Raw genomic sequence first — 20023 nt, 5'->3', positions numbered from 1 at the left:
AACCCCCTTTGCAGGGTTCTGTCTATTCCCTTCTGTCTATTGACCACGACTATACGCATAGAACGAGCCTCAACTGTTTGAAAAACAAAACATCATTCTTCTAGCTGCTGTAAGTCTTCTCCATTAGAAACCTGGGCGTGTTCTATTCAATATCCATTGTATTACCCCCAAAGATTTGGTGATATTTTTCCACAAGTACTTATACTCTGTTCACTTTTTCTTTCTATGTTTTTATTGCAAACATACATGCAGACACATATCTCCAGAGATGTATGCCAGTCACAGCATACACAGCATTGGCATGATACAGTACATTGGCTACGAGTAACACAGGGGAGTGCTGCATGTATCAACAAACAGAAAACTCTGTGTGTGTGTGTGTGTCAGGGGAAGCCGTTATTGTACAATCAAACACGTTATCGCATGATGAGTCTGTATGGCATGTTTTGCTGAGTATGTTTGCATAACCTTTCCCTCCCTCAACTGGGAACATGGATAGCAAGCCACAGGGTGGATGTGACATACACACATATCCCAGGAGGGGGATGCAGACAAACCCCCCTCCTGAGGATGAGCCCATGGAAAAATGTACTGGGTACAACTGTGGAGGGGAAATCCGGAGAGAGAAGCACATCCCACAGCTCTTCAGAGCTCAGAGAGCAAGGCCTGGGGCAAAGCTCAGCAGGCAGAGCTCAAGGAAAGGGCTACCTACAATCGTGGAATGTTCTGGGTTGAAAGAGACCTTTAAAGGCCATCTAGTTCAACCCCCCCTGCCATGAACAGAGACATCTTCAACTAGATCAGGTTTCTCCAAGACCCGTCCAACAACCTGACACTGAAGGTTTCCAGGGATGAGGCAGCCACAGCTTCTCTGGGCAACCTGGGCCAGGGGCTCACCACACTCAGAGTGAAAAACTTCTTCCTCATATCTCATCTCAATCTCCCCTCTTTCAGTTTAAGACCATTCCCCCTCGTCCCACGGCTCCCCTCCCTGCTCCAGAGTCCCTCCCCAGCTTTCCTGGAGCCCCTTGAGGGACTGGCAGGGGCTGGAAGGTCTCCGCGGAGCCTTCTCTTCTCCAGGCTGAACCCCCCCAGCTCTCTCAGCCTGTCCTCCCAGCAGAGGGGCTCCAGCCCTCCCAGCATCTCCGGGGCCTCCTCTGGCCCCGCTCCAACAGCTCCGTGTCTCTCCTGTGCCGAGGCCCCAGCGCTGGAGGCAGCACTGCAGGGGGGTCTCCCCCGAGCGCAGCAGAGGGGCAGAATCCCCCCCTCGCCCTGCTGCCCACGCTGCTGGGGATGCAGCCCAGGCTGTGGGGGGTTTCTGGGCTGCCAGCGCATGGTGCCGGCTCCTGTGGAGCTTCTCACCCACCAACACCCCCAAGTCCTTCCCCTCAGGGCTGCTCTCGCCCCCCGGCCTGTACCGATACCGGCGGTTCCATGCCCACCACGGTCACACGGACACCGGTTCCCCCCCTCCATCGCCCCACACCGCACCGAAGCGGGGGCAGTCGGCGTGGCGGCGCGCCCGCCCCCCGTCGCCGCTCCCGCCCGTCCCAACGGCCCGCGCGCGCCGGGCCGCTCACTCCCCACCCCCCCCCCCCCCGCCCCGTCTCCTCAGGGGCGATGCCGGCAGCGGCGCGGCGCCTCCTCCGCCCGCTCTTCAGCTCCACCTTCAGGATGGGCGACTCGGCCTCCCGGCTGCCGCAGAAAGAAGAAGCGCTCCCCGGCAGGAGCCAGCGCATCCCGGTGGCAGGTAGGGACCAGCCCTCCCGGTTGCCCCCCGCCATCCCCTCACTCAGACCCGCGGCCCGCCCCGGTCGGTGGCGGCGGAGCAGGGGGGGGTGAAGCGGGAGAGGCGGCGCCGGTCCCTCAGGCCGCGCATGCGCGGGGCGGGCGGGTGCGGTATGCGCATGCGCGGCGGTGGGCCGATGGGGGTGTAACACGGTGGCAGTGTCTGTCAGGGGGGTGGACTTCGGCATAGAGCCTGAATGCTGCCTGGGGAGCGTGCTTGGGTCGTCGTGTAGCTGCAGAATGACGTTTCTTGTGCACTCTCGTCGTAAGGATAGGAATTAATCGATCGCTGGAGCATCCAACAAGCACATTTCTCTTGGCGACATAAGAGTTTTCTGTTTCATTTTTACTGAGGGCCACAGTAATCCTATTCAGGGTTTTAAACATATTTCTCTAACGGTTATGTTTTCTGTTAAATAATCATAGAATGGTTTGGGTGGGAAGGGACTTTAAAGGGCATCTAGTCCAACCCTCTCTTCCCTGAACAGGGATATCTTTAACTAGATAGGGTTGCTCAGAGCCCTGTCCAAGCTGACCTGGAATCATAGAATCATAGAATGGTTTGGGTTGGAAGGGACCTTTAAAGATCATCTAGTTCCAACCCCCCTGCCATGGGCAGGGACACCTCCCACTAGACCAGGTTGCTCAAAGTCTCATCCAGCCTGGCTTTTAACACCTCCAGGGATGGGGCATCCACCACCTTTCTGAGCAACCTGGGACAGTGTCTCACCACCCTCACTGTAAAAAATGTCTTCCTTCTATCTAGTCTGAATCTTCCATCTTTTACCTTAAAGCCATTACCCCTTGTCTGGTGCAGCAGGCCCTGCTAAAAAGTTTGTCCTCAGCTTTCCTGTACGTCCTCTTTAAGTACTGAAAGGCTGCAATAAAGTATCCCATGATCCTTCTCTTCCCCAGGCTGAACAACCCCAAGAATAATACCTAAGCACGATGTGTATGTTCTAACACCAATGTTTGCAAAGTGTTTTTAAGTTTAAACAATAATTCCTCCAGAACTCCTTTCATTTTGAGTAGATGTGTGCTGTCAGGTAAGTAAAGTAGCAACCTAGAATTAAGCACGCAATTTTGCCTTCTGTCAGCTCTCCTAGTAATAGAATGTCTTTGAGGCTCCTACATACCTGCCAAACTTGACTGAAATGGTAGGCTAAAAAATTATTAGAGTACAGAGGAAGTACAAATCACATCATTTTGTCCTCCTTGTTTCTCAGGAGAACAATCTAAAATGAGATAAACAAATACTAACACTGTCACCGATTCTCCTGAACTGGGACAGTGCACAAAAGAGCCTTTTCTTGCTGCAGTTTGCTGACTAACAGAGGACATGAGGCCACCCAAATCCTTGCAAATGATAGCTCACAGCTGAAATAGATCAACTGGTTTCAATGTTCAGAATAAAAAGACCGGGGTTAAAGCTTCAATTATAAGGTGACATTAGAGAAAATATTAAAAAATACTTAAACACATAAAGTATGTAAGTGCTGGTGGGAGAATAATAAATGGATGATGGCGTGAGCCAAGTTAAAGAAGTGTCTGAGAGCATAGTAAAATCTTATGTTGTATAGATACTTGGTAAAATGCTGCAGGTAGCAAGAAGGTAGTGGTGAAATTAAAGGTAGCGGTGAAATTAATGGCAGCAGGAAGAATATTATGTCAGATGTGGAGAAGGTGGACTCAAAGGAGGGGTGCGGAGATGGGGTATCAACTCTAGAGTTGATACCAAGAGTAGCACATTGCATAGATTAAAGTGGCACCTTCACGTTGCTTTTTGATAAAAGCCTGTACAGAAGATACAGTAGGCCCATTTTATGCTCTGTAACTCCATAGATAGAATAATTTTGTGCTGTTGTACAACCGATGTACATCATAAGTCCTTTCCAGCAGGGCTGAGGTTATTTTGCATTGGTGCAGAACTTGCACTTCTCCTTGTTGACCTTCGTGAAGTTTCTGTTGGCACAGACCTGAAATTTTTCAAGGTCTCATTGCACTGAACCTCAACTGTTTGGCATGCCCACTCTCACTCTCTGTTTAGCATTGCCCTCAAATTTGCTGAGCGTGTTTTCTGTCGCATCATTCATGTTATTGTTTAAGGTATTGAATGATACTGGCCCCAGCATCAGCCCCTGGGGTAACCTGCTACACACTAGACATCAAGATATTGATCGCTGCTGTGTGAGTCTGGTGGTCCTGCCAATTTTTGACATGTCTAGTGCCTAGGAGCCCTCTCTTCAGCCAGTATTTTCTCAGCTTCCAAATGCAAATACTGTAAGAGATGGTGTCAGAAGCCCTGCTAAAGTCAACATGTATTACATCCACTGCTTTGCCCTCATCTGCATAGCCAATGATTTCATTGTAAAAGGCAACCCAGCCAGTCGAGCGTCATTTGCCTTTGGTAAATGTGTTGACTATTCCTGATTACATTCTGGTTCTCTTTGTGTTTGGAAATAACTTCTAAAGAGGACACATGCCATGATCTTCCCTGGGACTGAGCCGAGGCTGAGCATCCTACAGCTCCTCAATCCTCTTTTTGCCTTCATTAAAAATAGCTGTTACTGTAACCCATATCTCATCATCAGAGATCTCCCCCAATCACTGTGATTTTTCTAGATGTCATTATATCTAGGTCTGTCGTAGTGTTCTGATCGTCACACCAGCAAGCTTGCATCCCAGCTCTGGAAAAACTCCATGTGGCTCCTTGGTTTTGAACACATTTAGCTAATCTAAGTAGTCATAACCCATTTTTCCTCACATTGTTTGCTGCTTTTCTTTCTGACTGTACCAGTGCATGCAGAGGTTTTGGAGAAGTTTCTGAGGACTTAGGCAAAAGAGGTTTTGAATACCTTAGTCTTTTCTGTACTACTTCTAGGCTGTATTCTGTATTCATCAATGCACCCAGATTTTCTATGAGCTTCTTTTTACTCTTGTAATTTTTGTGGAATAATTTCTGATTACTGTTTACCTCCCTAGCTAGTGTTAACTCCAGCTTTGGCCTTTCTGATTTTGTGCCTAAATGCCTAGGCAATGATTTTGTGTGCTTCCTTCGTTGCTTGTTACTGTTTCTCCTTCTTGTATGCTCTCTCTTTGCATTTTAGTTCATTAAGCAGTTCTGTGTTTCTGATGAAGTTTCCAGTTTTTCTGCATGGTATTTTTTTCCTTAGTTCTCTTAGAAAGTTTTCATCAAAATTCAGACGTCCCTGAAGGGCACTTTCTCCCTTTGACAGACTCTCAGGGACTTCTACCTAGCAATTCTCTAAACAAGCCAAAGTCTGAGCTCTGAAAGTACAAAATGATGAATCTCCTGTTTACCTTTCTAGCCTTCCTTTGGGTCCTGAACTCTGTCATCTTGTGGTCACTGTAGCTCTCTGCCATCTGCTGCTGCAATGCCACCAGTTCTTCCCTGCTTCTGAACAGCCACTCAACAACCAACCATTACCTCTGGTTGGTCCCTCTGGCACTTTTTGGTATGAAATTGTCACTAGTGCAGCTTCCTGAATTGCTTGCACAATTTGATGTTACCCTCCCAGCAGACGTCTGGGAACTGAAATCTCCCAGGAGGAGCAGAGCTAGTGGTCGTGAGACTTCTGCTAGCTCTTTGTGGAAAGCCTCATCTACTCACCTCGTCTTGGTCAGGTGCTCTGACTCCAAACCACACCAGCTCCAGTGTTTCCCCTCTGACCTTGACTCGGAGACTCCCAGCAGACATGAATTCAGTTTCACACTGGAGCTCCGTGCTATCAAGGAGTTTGTTTCAGTAGAGTGCAGCTCCCCATCCTATTCTGTGCTAATCCTTACTACATACCCTGTGCCCATCCATGACACTGCTTAAGTTGTGTGTGCTGTGCCAGGTCTCTGATTCTTATCACATCATAGGTCTGTGGCCACACATGGACCTCTGAGTCTTCTTTGTGAACCAAACTCTGCCTTAGTGTGCAGACACTTGAAGAAGCCATCTGCCAGACCTTTCTGCCAGCCCTGAAACTCATTCCTCAATGAAGAGCTGCAGAGCACTTAGCTTCATGTCTGTGTCGTTTCTTTGAAGATCCTGTTGATCTCCTACTTCTCATCCCTGATGCGATATAATGGGCTCACATCTTCTTGCAGCTCCTTCCTTGCGCTGCAGTGACTAGGTCTGCCAGAGCTCAGCTCTCAAAGGTGAGGCAGCTGCCACTGCTGCAACCCCCATGGAGGGACACCAGGCTGTCCCCACAGCCTGAGACCACTCTTAGGAGTTCAGTCCAGAGGGAGGTTGCTGAAGTACCAAGCAGCTGAGGGTTTTCTTCTGTGAGTGGCATTTCTGGGCTCTCTTTGTGCCTCCTGCACATTGTGTTAATTGCATTGCAATCTGCTTGCACATCCTGGTCCCAGCGCTCCAAGTTCCTAATGCTTTCCAAATGTGAGGTGGGCATGAATGTGCTCTGCCCCTCAGTGAGATTTGTTGTTTGGTGGGGAACCTCTCATGATGAGGTTTCTTGATCACCCTTCACAAACCATGTGAGTACAGAGACCAGCTCAGACTGCTCCCTCTGCTGCAGTCCAAAAGAGAGGAAAAGACAGCTGAGTGACGACTTCTGCTTGGACGTTGCATTTAATCTAGTCTTGTGGAAAGCTAAATTGCATTTCTGTTCCTTTGTAACTTGCTGACCACAGGATTATGTGAGACTTGACCTTGTTGGCATAACTTTTTTTTTTGTTTTACTGTAATTTAGGATCTGAGTCTAAGAAAATTATGCAGTTAAACCTTGTATATTATACAGATTTCTATGAAGTGACTGGAAGTAGTTGGTTTGTGGTACAAAGGGTTCTGTTTGTAGAAGTCAGTTAAATGGGGATAAGATACCATACTGTGAGCTGAAAACAATACAGACATTAGTAAGCTTTCTTTACTCTTTTTGTAATCAAGTTGGATTTATGTGATCTTCAAGAAAATTTCATAATTTGGGAATTAGAGTTTGTTGTGCTGTTTTGTTTCCTTGCAGTAGAGCTGTTGCATTCATTTTTGAAAATTATTCCTTTCATATGATTTCTGTATAATGGTGCAATACGATCTTGTCCTTTATAGTAAAATCACATATTATTTATTGCTTCTACCTTTCTAGTATAAGTAGTTTTCAGAATTAATTTTAGTTACATTACTGCTGAAACATGGCTGTGTTTTATGAGTATGCAAGTATATATTGCTTACACTATTTAATTGACTATTTTATTTTATGGTAGTGGTAGGAACACTACTCAAGGAGCCCTAATAATGTAGAGGGAACCTCCTGTGCAAGACATTGTATAATAACATATATACGTACACACACACTCTATTTTTTTCTGCTAGATGGCCTGAGATAGGAGGGTCTACTAAATTAAAATAATATTTTGTCCCACTGGTCCCAATAAGTGCTGTCAGGAAATATCTTCTCTCTCTGTGGCCTCAGCTGTGTTCCTAGCAGAGGTACTTGCATAGTAACATACACATCACTAGGGGGTTAACTTTTTTGAAGCCGTAAAGGTACAGCTCATGGGTAGATGGTCTTACGATTGTTTAAACCTATTAAGCCTCTAAGCTTTATAGATTAATAGAGCAATAATTACAAATATGGAGGAGGTCATGGTGAACTTTAGTCTGACCTTCCATATAAAAAAGAGCACAGCATTTCCATGAATTAATTCTTGCTTGAATCAGATCATGCTCTTTAAAGAAAACATTGATTAAAAATGTCATTTGACAGAGGATCCACTGCAAAATTTCATGAATTGTTCCAATGTTTCACAACTCTCTCCATTAAAAAAGTGCATATTTTGAATCCCTTTGTTATGTTTCAACTTCCAACCATTGCAGCTTGGTGCAGTTTTCTTCATGTAGTATGTGTTTTCTGGTTTTCATGAAATATGTTTAGATCATAATTAAATTGCTGGTTAGCCTATTTTTTAAAAAAAGCCAAGACATAAACGAAGTGAAGTGAATTTTTATTCTGTCAGCATAAGGCACATTTTCAATCATTTGTTGATTTTTGTTTCTTTTCCTTAAACTGTCATGAATTACTTAAGGTCTTCCTTGAGTTATGGATATTGGAAGTAGACACAGAATTTTACTAGTGATAGTGTGTCAACTGCAGTCTTGTTCCTGCTCAATATTTTCCTGTTTGTGTATCGAAGGATAACTAACATTTTGGGTTAAAGTGTTTCACTGGGAGCTTTGTGTTTAAATGACTGACTACTGCATACCTAAGAGCTTTTCAAGTCATTTTAATAGTGTCTGATTCTATTTTTAACCTTACGAATTGATCTGCATTTGCTTTGACTATTTGATTTAATTCCAAGTCTGTATGTTTTACATTAAATTTGTACAACAGTGAATTTCAGTTCTGTGTGGAATTACTAGTTTAACTTGACATGCTGAACTCCAGAAGAAGTTGCACGGAATGTTTTTGCTGAGACACCTGGAGATCAATGTGGCTAGTGAGCGTAGGAAATTGAGATTTCGATAGGTTTCTAGTCTCACCCTCATTCTTTTATTATTATTGTCTTCAGATGTAGCAGGTATATTTCAGCTTTAGTTGCCTTGGTAATGTTAAAACAAATACGTGATCTCTCAGTGAAGGCGTCTCTCTGCCTAAATTCAGTTAAGCTGGGACATGGTGCACAGGGGGATCTTATCAGTGTGTATAAATAACTGATGGGAAGGAGTACAGGGGATGGAGACAGACTCTTCTCAGTGGTGCCCCAAGCATAGACAAGGGGCAACAGGCACAAACTGAAGCGCAGGAAATTACATTTCAACATAAAAAGAAAACTTTTTCTTCTCTGAGTTTGGTAGAACAGTGGAACCAGGTGCCCAGAGAAGTTGTAGCTTTTCTATCCATGGAGACAGTCAAAACCTGACAGGACACGGTCGTGAGCAGCCTGCTCTAGCTGACCTGGCTCTCAGCAGAGGAGTTGGACTAGGTTATCTCCAGAGGTCCCTTCCAACTTCAGGTGTGCTGTGACTCCATAAATCCTCGTAGCTGTAGTTGTGGTGGTATCAGCAGTGTCCATCTTTTCTGGGATACTCCAGCAGTTACAGAATTCCATCAGGATCTTGATGATCCTCCTCTGTTGGGAGGCTGCAATGACATCATAAGCAGATACATCAAGATAACCAGCCAAAACATGCCTGGGATGATGGTACTTCTTTAAGGCTGCGGGAGGCTGGAGCCAGACCCTTAAGTCATCTCTGTTTTTGGCCACACTACTTTTACATTTCTGCATGTATAACAGTCTGACCCATTGCAGAGTGGGGCACACTGTCAGTCTTGTGGGATACTCTGAATCCAAGTGGTTAGAATACACTTCTGAAATGTGTTCCAGGTTTCCCCAGGCTGAGTGGAGGTATGTCAGTTTTTACTAAAGTTCCTAGAGAATGTGGCAGAGTTTTATAACAGGGTTCACTTGCTCTTCTTTCAGAGACACACTTCTTCCCATTCAATTTATGCAGAACATAAACAGGTATTTTATGGGAACTACTTGACTCTTCCTGTTCTGTCCCCTGCCTGCTGAAGTAGCACTTGCTTTTCACAGGATATAGACAGGTTGGATTCCACCCCAGTTGACTGTATATGCATGAAGAACAGTATACCTTATATTCTTACAGGGAGTTTGTTTCACAAGAGATTTTTAAATGAGACAATTTGAGGTATCCTATGTCCCTTTAGGAGTTGTTTAGTTGATTTCTAATGTTGCATTTAGTTGGGCATTTTTTGAAGCTTAATAATTTACAAACACAATGAATATTCAGAAGCAAAATTAACCCTTTAAGTTGTTTTGCAAACAAGCCTGGTTGTTGTAGTGGAATTTCTGTCCATGCTTATTTTTTTTTTACCATTCTTAAAACAGTGAAGAGAAATTATTGTGGTCAAACTAGTGGTCTGTCGTCTGGTATTCTCGTTTGTCTCATGCCCTGCCCTTAGAGGAGGTGTCTGGCTGGACTGCGTTTGTGGCCATGGACACATGGAAAGGTGCTAAAAGACCGTAACTTTTCTTATCTATGTTCATGGCCTGGTACAAAGACTTCCTGGTGGATTTTGATCCTTATGAGCATGGGCATGAGATCATCCAGTAATTTTCTCAGCAGCTGGTAAATCTGTGTCATCATTAATTTAAAATTGTGCTGACTTGTAATGATACAGGGGCATTGCACTGACAAAGCCTACTGGATATCGCTGGGCTGTGATCATTGGGTAACTTATTTAAATCATCAGTACTTTCCTGCCAGGGGCAAATGGAAAAATAGAGAACTGCTGAATGGGACAACTTGATCCCTTGATACTTCGGAATTAGTATGTCACGGAAATCTCCATGTTTTTGTAGTCTCTTTGTCCTGTGCAGAATTAGGGAAAAAATCTGGTACCTTATGCTTATTCTGTGCCCAAATATGTATGCAGTGTTAGGTTGAGAAGTTTTAAACAGATTTTCCCTGATATGCTGACAGTTTGTCGAATTGTGCAAGGTGCAAGATTTTGCAATAGAATTGCAAACAAAAATGTAAGCTATTTTTTCAGTAGAACATAAGGAATAAAATGAAAAATATTAGATATTTTTTCCTTTAATGATGAAAAATTCTGTTAATCATGGGCAAATATAAAACTTTTTTTCAGACAAAAAATGAATATCACTATATTGTAGGTCTAAAATAGACATTCTTGAGTGAGATTACGACACAGAACAAAGCCTACAAAGGGAATACAGTTTATTTTAAGGTTTAGAAGGATTAATTTAAAGTTTCCACCACTTTATGTACCTGATACAGTGTTTTACATAAAGAATTAACTAGTTTCCCATTTTTACTGAAGTTTATGTGGAATATGGGCCAAAAAATGTGAAGTCTGACTTCCATTGAAGTAGAGTTCAGGAGCATGTTGAGTAACAATGTCATATGTGGTTTAGCATTTCTCAAATTTCAATTTACCTTTCTAATTCATAAGAGTTAATTACTTATTTCTTCATTCTAAGAGACGATCTTTGCCTCAAATACACTCAAGCCATCAATTTCCATAAATTATTAAATTTCATTACAATTGCACTGCGTATGCTGAGATTCAAATCATAAACGATGTAAAACAGTATGTTTCTTTATGGAAGCACGTCACCCCCAGTAATTGTGCATTATCTGAAAGACAACTTGTGAAATCTGTGCCTACAACATCTTTACAGGTAGGTGTGAGATGAATTTTCTTGGAAATCCTGTCTGTAACAACATGTCATGGCCTTTTCTTTCTCTTTTTTTTTTGCTCCTTGTCAGGTATTTGTATTGAAACACTAAACAGCTTGTTTCTGAGCCAAGTGTACAACTATAAATATTGTACTGTCATTGGAAAAACAGGAATTACTTTTTAACCACCCATTATGTTTACATTTTGGAAGGTGTTGCCAGGAAAAGCAAGGGTTAAGTCAATCTAAGGGTATTTTTTTGTTGTGTGTGTGTGCTTTTTTGCTATTGGCAGCTGGAAAACAACAACAACAAGGAAGTTAGCATGCACACATGATGCTCGATAGATTAAACGTGTACAGGAAATATGTTTACAGAGCTGTACATCCAGCCGTCAAATGCTGCTCCCAAGGTAACACCACCCTGATGAAAAAACCCTGTGCTGCCTTGTCACCTCTGACTACATTGCAATAAAAAGGGCTACGTCATTCATCACTAAGCCCTCTCCAAAACAAAAAAAAAAGGAAATAAAATCTCTTGTTGGAGTCCCTGGAGTTCCTGGCGGGCTACTTAGCATGCGGCTCACAGTCGGGTGTGTGCGCTGGCATGAAGCAGCGCCGCACAAAGCTGTACCCCCAGGACTGCGGCGGGGCGGGTGCGGAGGAAGCTCTCCCCGGGGTTTCTCCTGGCAACAGCGCGGGTTGCTGGGAAACAGAATTGCTTAAATGGGGAGAAACTTTCCCCAACTGGCAGCCTCTTGAATGCAAATAAGGCTTGAAGGAGAGACTTCTCTTGCTGATACCGTAATTTCCCTCTCCGAAATGAAAAATGAATCCAGAGGTTCTTTATTCAGAGGATTATGTGTGGATGCTGCTCTGAGGAATCATTCAAAGTTGTGTAATAAAAGAGGATAATTATTTCTAGTAAAAGGTAGCGGCATGGTACACAGGATTCAATAGCTTCTCATTGCTGTGGTTTTGAAAAGGGATGTAATGTCTGGATTTGCCAAATTTGTGTTAAATAAACCTGTCAGTTATGAGAATTAAACACAAGGGTTATATTTACACAGGTTATTTTTTTCACTACAGAATATTTTATATTATTTTGTGTGAATCCTGGGATACATTTGACTTCTTTGGCTAATTGTGTCCATTTATCTTTAGTGCAATTTTTGCATGAATGACATTGACCTGCCATTTAGGTAATTTTGTGATTTTTGAGTCAGAAAATAAGAAGGTTGAGAGAAACATCTCACTTTCTTCACTTGGTCTCCATGCTACTATTGAAAAGCCTTTTGTGCGTGGATGCTCAAGATCTGTGGCACCAGCTGTGTCTTTAGTTGTGTCTGTGTAACTTGAATGAACAAATGTTCTTTTTCAATATGATTTTTGATTGACTTCTTCATAGCCACACTAGCGTAAAGTTAGCATATATGCTTATGGGGAAGACCAAGTTGGTTTTGAAGGATAGGCTGTTGCAGCTATTCACATGCAAGTAGGCAATGCTAAAATACCGTGTAGTAAATCAGGTGGTGCCCTGCATCACACATGTGCCTCTATAACACTTATTTGGTTAATGTATATCACAGTTAGAGACATGGGATTAGATTGATCATTGTTCCTTTTCTTTCCAAACCAGATAGGAGAGTATGGGGGAAAAAACCTTGTTTTGGCTTTACCTTGTACCAGGTACAGAGCAGAGACAGAGTATTGGAAAGGACTGTACGCATTGCAAGTACTGCTACAGTAATAAAGTTACACTTTTATAGGTAAAACAGGTAAAATAGGTAAACACTTGCATGTTTAATTCGTCACATAATTAATTTCAAAAGACATTTAAACCAGGTGAATAGTGCCCCACAAGTGCCTCTTTCTTCCACTGCCTGCAAGGGGAGTCTCCGGTGACTAGCTCAGGTGGAGGCACCTGTACTATAACCAGCTAAAGTGTGATGACTTGAATCCTGTCTTTGCTGTCTGAGGCAACCGTAAAATCATAGAATGGTTTGGGTGGGAAGGGACCTTTAAAGGCCATCTAGTCCAACCCCCTGCCATGAGCAGAGACATCTTCAACCAGATCAGGTTGCTCAGAGCCCCGTACAACCTGACCCACAATGTTTCCTGGGATAGGGCATCCACCACCTCTCTGGGCAACGCGGGCCAGGGTTTCACCACTCTGTAAAAAATTTCTTCCTTCTACCTAGTCTGAATTTCCCCTCTTTTAGTTTGCCATTACCCCTTGTCCTATAGCAGCAGGCCCTGTTAAAAAGTTTGTCCTCATCTTTCCTGTAGGCCCCCTTTAAGTACTGAAAGGTCGCAATAAGGTCTCCCTGGAACCTTCTCTTCTCCAGGCTGAACAACCCCAACTCTCTCAGCGGCAGAGGTGTTCCAGCCCTCTGATTGTTTTTGTGGCCCTAGCCAGATAGTGCACAATCTTCCGTGGGCCCATTGACTTGTATTTCAATTAAGTAGTTGTTTGATGTTGGTTAAATCATCGATACGTCTGTCCCAGTCTTCCATTTGGAAGGGTTTTCCAGGAGTTAACTGCTTTGAGTATTTATAATGTTCTTTTAATTTTGTCCCTATTATTTATTACCCTTATCTTTTTTTGTGTCTACATAGACATTTACCATCTCTATGTTTTCTTTTATTTCCTTCATGAGAGGAGAGGGAGTGTTCCCTGCTGCCTTCTCCTGTGTTCTGTTAAAGAGCAAAGCTGTTTTAATCTCATTTCATAACATAGGTTACTTTTAAAAAAATATATCATAATCATACTTTTCAGCATGGTAGAGCTCTGCTATATTCTTAAAGGGTAACTGCTATGGAGACTCATTCAAACTGGACATGATTATGATTTACATTATGGTTACGTGGACAGATTAGCTCAGTGTAAGCCAGGTGTGGATTTATAGCATAATAACTAGTCCAGGTAACTGCCTACATGGATGCCTTTGTTGTGCAGTGAACACAAAGTAATCTGTCTTGGTTTCCTTGAAAGGTAAGCTATGTTACATTTACTTCAGAGTAAAAAACTGCAGCTACCACAAAGAGATGCTCTGATATGTTAAAAATTTTGTTTGTGTGAATCATTTTTATCTTCTCTGTTTTTTCCCAGCACAGCACAACCAAAATTAATTGAGGGAATAATGTTATTTAATGGCCCATCCCTGTAGTTGGTATTCAGTGGAAAGCCTTAAAATTTTTTTTCTTGCCCAAAGAGTTATTCTGGTTGCCCTCAGTCAAAAGCTCTCTCTTTTTTTTTTTTAACTCTTTTTCTTTGATTTTCCTGGTTAATGTTCGTATACCATGGCAATAAAGAAAAGAATTTCCAAAGTCAGATTATGCTAAATGAGAGTTAAGTTGTTCACATATGGAAGTGTAGAAGCGCAGCAGCTTTAGTTCCCTCAGAACCCTGAGGAAGTACAATAGTAAAACTCCACATACTTTAATTGATTTGAAAGAAGATAAGTGCAGAATAGATCTTATATTAGGTTACTGTAAGGCAGTTTTAAGGTTGCTTGACTGTTTTAGGTATTAACCTCTGTGTCTTAGTCCTTTTGTGTTTCTTTGATGTGTAGTATTTACTTTGAATTTTTTCAGATTAAAAAGCTTTGGTGGTTTAATTAACGTTTTCCTGTCAAATTTATACCTTCAAATTACAGTGGTGTATGTTGCCTTAGCTTCAGTTTTATGTAATTTTTATTATTTTTACTTTGTGATCATTTAATTATTTGGCTTGTATTTTGTTGCATGATAGGCATTGCTTTATCTCTGCATGCTAATATTTTATTTATTATATGTAGAATTTCAGTGTATGGATAAACCTGTATATTGCTCTTATTTTGTTACTTGCAAATTTTGATGATACATGTGAAACTTGCATTTAAATTTCTAGTACAATTAAAATAATACACATAAATAAGTCCTTAGTTCAAATAAGATGAAAACCTGTGCAATATATAATGATGTTTATTGCAGTTTCTTCTGTATTTCTCATAGTTAATTCCTGTTGCAGATATGTAAAATTGGAGTTAGTGGTATTTCATCCACCTGGGTGAAGAGATTATTTTGGTCTTAGTTTTGAACATAGGATCTTGTTTTCTGTTGAGAAATGTGGCCAAGTAGGTTATATCTGTATTTTTACTGTAGTTTGGCTTGATTTTTCAGGCATTTGACTTTCCAGGAGCCTCCAAAGATATTTTAAGGACTTCCCAAATTTCAGGAATGGTTGAGAAGCAGAACTCTTATCAGGAACTAGTTTTTTTGGTGTCCCAAAGACACCAGAGGCAGAAGGCTCTCATCTCGAGGACATACGCTCTGTTTGGGAGTAGAGATTTGGTGCCTGAGACACTGGCTGATAACTTCTGCTAGGAACCCAGTGAGAAAGTAGAAGTGTCATGCAAAGGGTGCTTGTTCTGATTAGACAATGGAAGTGCTCATAGAAAGCCTGAAGATTACCAGCAAAAGCATGCCACATCCTGGGCTACTGCTCCGTAATCAGAAAACGCTCAAGTACCATTGTGGGGATGGTAGATGTTTTCCACAAACCGTAGCCAACTCTGGCCGTTGGGTAGGAGAAATGTTTCAGTATTGCACCCTTGCTCTCAAAAGGGAAGCACAGGTTGTTTCTTGTTAATGGCAGCGCTGGCTTGTCTACTTTCGTTGAGGCATAATCTGGATGATGTTGATGTTTCTCCAGAGGCCTTTCTTTTTCTGACATTCCTCATTCATCTTTTACTGGAGCAGGATACCATCCCACTTGGAAAAAGATGGATTCAGACTCTAATGCTGAGAACCCAGCATAAGGAAAAATAGAGCACTGGAACAGGCTGCCCAGAGAGGTTGTGGAGTCCCCTTTTCTGGAGATATTCAAAACCCATCTGGATGTGATCCTGTCCAACCTGCTCTGGGTAACCCTGCTTTGGCAGGGGGGTTGGACTAGATGATCTCTGAAAGTCCCTTCCAGCCCCTGCCATTCTGTGATTCTGTGATTGCAGGCTGTTTCTGTGCCAGTGAATGGAACTGTATCAGGGCTCTGGCTCTGCAGATGACTCAGATCGTCTCTCTGAAATTGTTAGAGAGATCCTGGTTCTGCCTTTGCCCTGGTCAACCAGGCGATTCCTCTTGAAATTCCTAGACATGGTTCAGGAGTTAGCACAAATCGTGGACTGTTCCCAGTTGACAGTTTGACGCAGCCGTCCTTTTTCAGAGTGTACGAGTATGGTGTGGCTGTGCCTGGGCTGTTGACGCACGTCCCGAGGATGGGACCTGTGGTCACAAAGTAGCCATCAGCAGGACTTCGGTGCCTCTCCAGTCTTTGGTGGTGCAGAAGTGCAGTCTTTCAAACTTGCCCTCTTGCATTTAAATGACTAAATTTCTACTTAAGTCCTCATTAAGGAGTCATCCTTGTGTTGAGCATTTCGCACACCAATTAAGACCTACTCAGTGTTTGATTTAATTTACAACCATTAAAAGCTTTTTGAGTGAGAGAGAAAAAAATAAAGCATCAAATCTGTATCCTTTATTTGTGGATATCTGTGCACAGACGTTCCTGGGTACTACTGTTGTAAAAATATGTCACTGTAGTTTTATTAATTATAATGGAATTGAAAAATTAGTAAAAAATTGTTCTCTCTGGGCTGATGACTGGATGCAGATGAGGAATTCTGAGACGTTAATCTCTGTAGAACCATTTAAAATATTTAATTTGTGAAAATTTAATTGTTGAAGAGAACATGGAGGACAAAATAAAGCACTTTGTACCTGAATTTTACAATAAAGCCCCTGCTTAGTGCATAACAAAGAATATGTTCTTATTCCTCACGCATGGACTGACAATTATGAGAGGGTAACCTGAACATATTTTGTATAAATTATCTTTCCTAGTTGTCTGTTTATTCAAAGCATCCTTTTATATAATCACTGAAGATATTTGAGAGTTTTTACCCACTTCATTACAAGTCTATTTTCACTCTTCCCAAGTTAACTGTAAGTGGATTCCATTATGAGTAACTACTTCTGCCTAAAGTGCTATGCATATATTTTTCATGTTGCACCCTGTAATCGCTTTTCTAAATGACAGTCACAAATGCTTGTGAAGATGGGTTCCTAACATTTTGATTTTTGTGAGTATCTGTTTTTCTCCTGAGATCTAAAAGGAAATTATAAGCAGTTAAGGCTACAAATGGTGTTTAAACTTCCATGTGGCACTTTAAATATATAGTGCATGTATCTAAGGTGTTCAGGGTGGTACTGGACGAAGAGAATGGGAAAACATTTTAACCTATGAATGCAAATTCTGTTTGATATGCGCAGAAAAAAATAGCAGGTCCTCAAAAAAACCTGAGGAACACATGTAGTGAACACTGACTCATTATTTTGCCATTTCAGATTGGGGCGTCGTGCCAGCAGATGATGAGTAGTTGAAGTATATTCCCATGGTGGAATATTTAGGAAGTTGTTGATAGCTTCCCATAGAGCTTGGACTTGGAATTTGTTTGCTTTGCAAAGCTGGAGAATTCCACTCAACGGTGTGACAGTGTGCCAGCCCTAAACCCACCGCACTGCGGCATAGTTCAGGCATGCAGATTTGATTTTCAGCTGGATTCAACTGGAACAATCCCTTTCTGGTGCTAATGCTTTTCCACAGCATCGCTCGACTATTGCAGCCTCCTACGGAAAAGGCCACAGTTGTGCATACATTATGTTGTCAAAATGATAAATGATAACTGATAAATGAAGGTGGTAGGTGGTCAGCTGCCAAGGAAAAGACAGTCCGTCCTGTAGCAAAGTTAATTGGGTACATACACACCTATGCAAAACGAGCTGTCATAGGTGGTCCTTGCTAGGGATGTCTCATCAGTCTATTGGTCGGTCACCCTGGGAGTCTGTGCGACTTGAGGTGCACACTGAAGGTCCTGGCAGATCTAGTCCCTCATGTTCAGATTGTTCATACAGTTATAGGCCTTTATTCTTGCTTTTTTTGTATATTTTTCGCATTTTTATGTTTGAATCTGGGAATGTCTACTTCAGCTGTTGATATCTTCTTATGCTTCTTCTATGTGGCTGCAATATTCTTTTTTTTTTTTTTTTTACTTTTTCAACCATGTTTAGAATCATAAAATCATAGAATGGTTTAGGTTGGAAGGGACCTTAAAAATCATCTAGTTCCAAAGCCCCTGCCATGGGCAGGGACACCTCCCACTAGACCTGGTCGCCCAAAGCCCCATCATTCTCCTTTTATATTGGTCTCTGTCATATCTTCATTCACTCACTTATGGATTCTTAGAGCTTCACCAGTGTTTGGCTATTTAATAATACATGAAAAACAGAAAAGTGGAGAGTCATTAGGCAATTCATTGTCATCATCTCTCCGTAAGAACGGCCCAGGTAAAAGTAGCCTTTTTTCTGTCATGTAATGTACTTTCACCCTTTAATAATAAATCAACAAAGTCTCTGGCTCCAAAGTTAGGCTCCTAAAAAACCTCTGGCTTGTTCTCAGAGGAACTGGCTTCACTTATCTCTAATGGGAATGCCCAGAAATGATAACAGGAGTGGGATAGCAGAAAGGCTAATAGAGTTAGCCCTGATAGGACAAACATGCCATGTTAAAAATGTGTTTATTCTCAAGAATAAAATGTTTTGGGGAATATCGTGCACACGCTGCTTTTGAGCAATATTCTCATCTCAGGTGGTGAGGATGAAGTGTTACACAGCTTTCGTGATCCACAGCATTTGGGTATTCTGTCAAGGAAGACAAAAAGGGAAATGAGAGGTAGACCTGTCATTGAAGTTTCAAAAGTAGCTGTTTGGGGTTAAAATGTCTTGGTGAGTTTTCCAATGGGTAAAGGCCCTTTTATATGTGAAACACTTGTTAATATTTTAGTTTATATTATCTGTGTGTAGGCATGGATTTACTGTGTTTCATGAGAACATGTACGCCTGTAAGTGTTTTTGTGTTCTGTACATCATTCTGTCATGTTAATTCTTCTCATAAAACTTGCCTGGTAGATTTGCCTTCCCTGCAAGTGAAGAAAATTAGCTGTGGTTAGATGTGGAAGGAGAGCCAGTCTTGTGGGTGACTTCAGTATTATATTCCAAATATAACAGCTTAAATGAATGAGTTACTACTTCTGTCCCTGAGTTTTCCACTTGTGAGGTGGGGAATCATGCTCACTTGACAGGTATGCTAGGACAGGTATCCAAGTATATATGTTTGTGAGACACAGGTGCATTTGGTTGAGATGGAAAAATATATGAATAAAGGGATTTTGAGAAAAGGCAGAATAAGAAGACATCAGGTGGCTTTTGTTGGGAGAATTTTAAATTAACAAATTGTAGGGGCATCAAGGTGAAATATGTAAAAGATGGAAAAAAGAATTTGAATTGAGTGATGACCAAGGCACAGATAAATATTAATTTTTTCCTAATTCACAAAAGAAAGATCGAAGTGATATCTAAGATATTGCAAAAGAATAAATTTGTGGATTTCTATGAGCATGGACATGTAGATAGTTTTGAAGTACAGACCTACATGTTGTTCTGTAATGGTAAACCTGTCAACAATGAAGATGGTCAAATTTGGACTACAGATGGGTAGGAGAATACTTGGAGAGAAAGATGAGGAATTCAACTCTATATTATGTCCATTGAAAGAGAATAACATCAAAGAAATATCATGAGGATAGCTGGAGACATGAGAATGTTCGAGAGAAAAACGTTAGTGTCAAAAAGTACTTTATAGAGTTACTAATAGAGCCTGATGTCATTAGAGTGGGTGAAGTTACCTGAGATTTGAAGACTGGATGATTGCAGCCTTCCGTGGAAAAGGCCACAGTCTTAATGCAAGAAGTAAGTGACGTCAGAACTGTGGGAGACCCAGATGACAATAAGGAGAAAAGGTAATTGGAGAAGCTAATTTGTAAGTAAGGTGAAAAACAGGCAGAGAACGTGGGAAAAAAAGTCACAAAACACAAGGTGTGGAGAAAGTTTTGTATTTTCTTCCGATGTGGAGGATATTGGGTTAAGTGGGGCACTAGATTGATCTGGACTG

General features: G+C 41.9%; 1 protein-coding gene across 1 annotated transcript in view; it reads left to right on the top strand.

The window, feature by feature from the left end:
- The first annotated feature begins 242 nt into the window (after window positions 1-242).
- The window catches only part of MSRA (methionine sulfoxide reductase A), a 315542-nt gene continuing 295761 nt past the window's right edge, over window positions 243-20023 (top strand). Inside the window, exon 1 of the mRNA XM_074582116.1 lies at window positions 243-1750. Coding sequence (XP_074438217.1) covers window positions 1294-1750 — 457 coding nt within the window. The 5' untranslated portion in view covers window positions 243-1293. The remainder of the gene's footprint in view (window positions 1751-20023) is intronic.

This window comes from Larus michahellis, chromosome 3, assembly GCF_964199755.1.
Source record: "Larus michahellis chromosome 3, bLarMic1.1, whole genome shotgun sequence".
Lineage (NCBI taxonomy): Eukaryota > Metazoa > Chordata > Aves > Charadriiformes > Laridae > Larus > Larus michahellis.
Note: the sequence above shows the minus strand (reverse complement) of the source record. Positions and strands in the feature narration are given on the sequence as shown.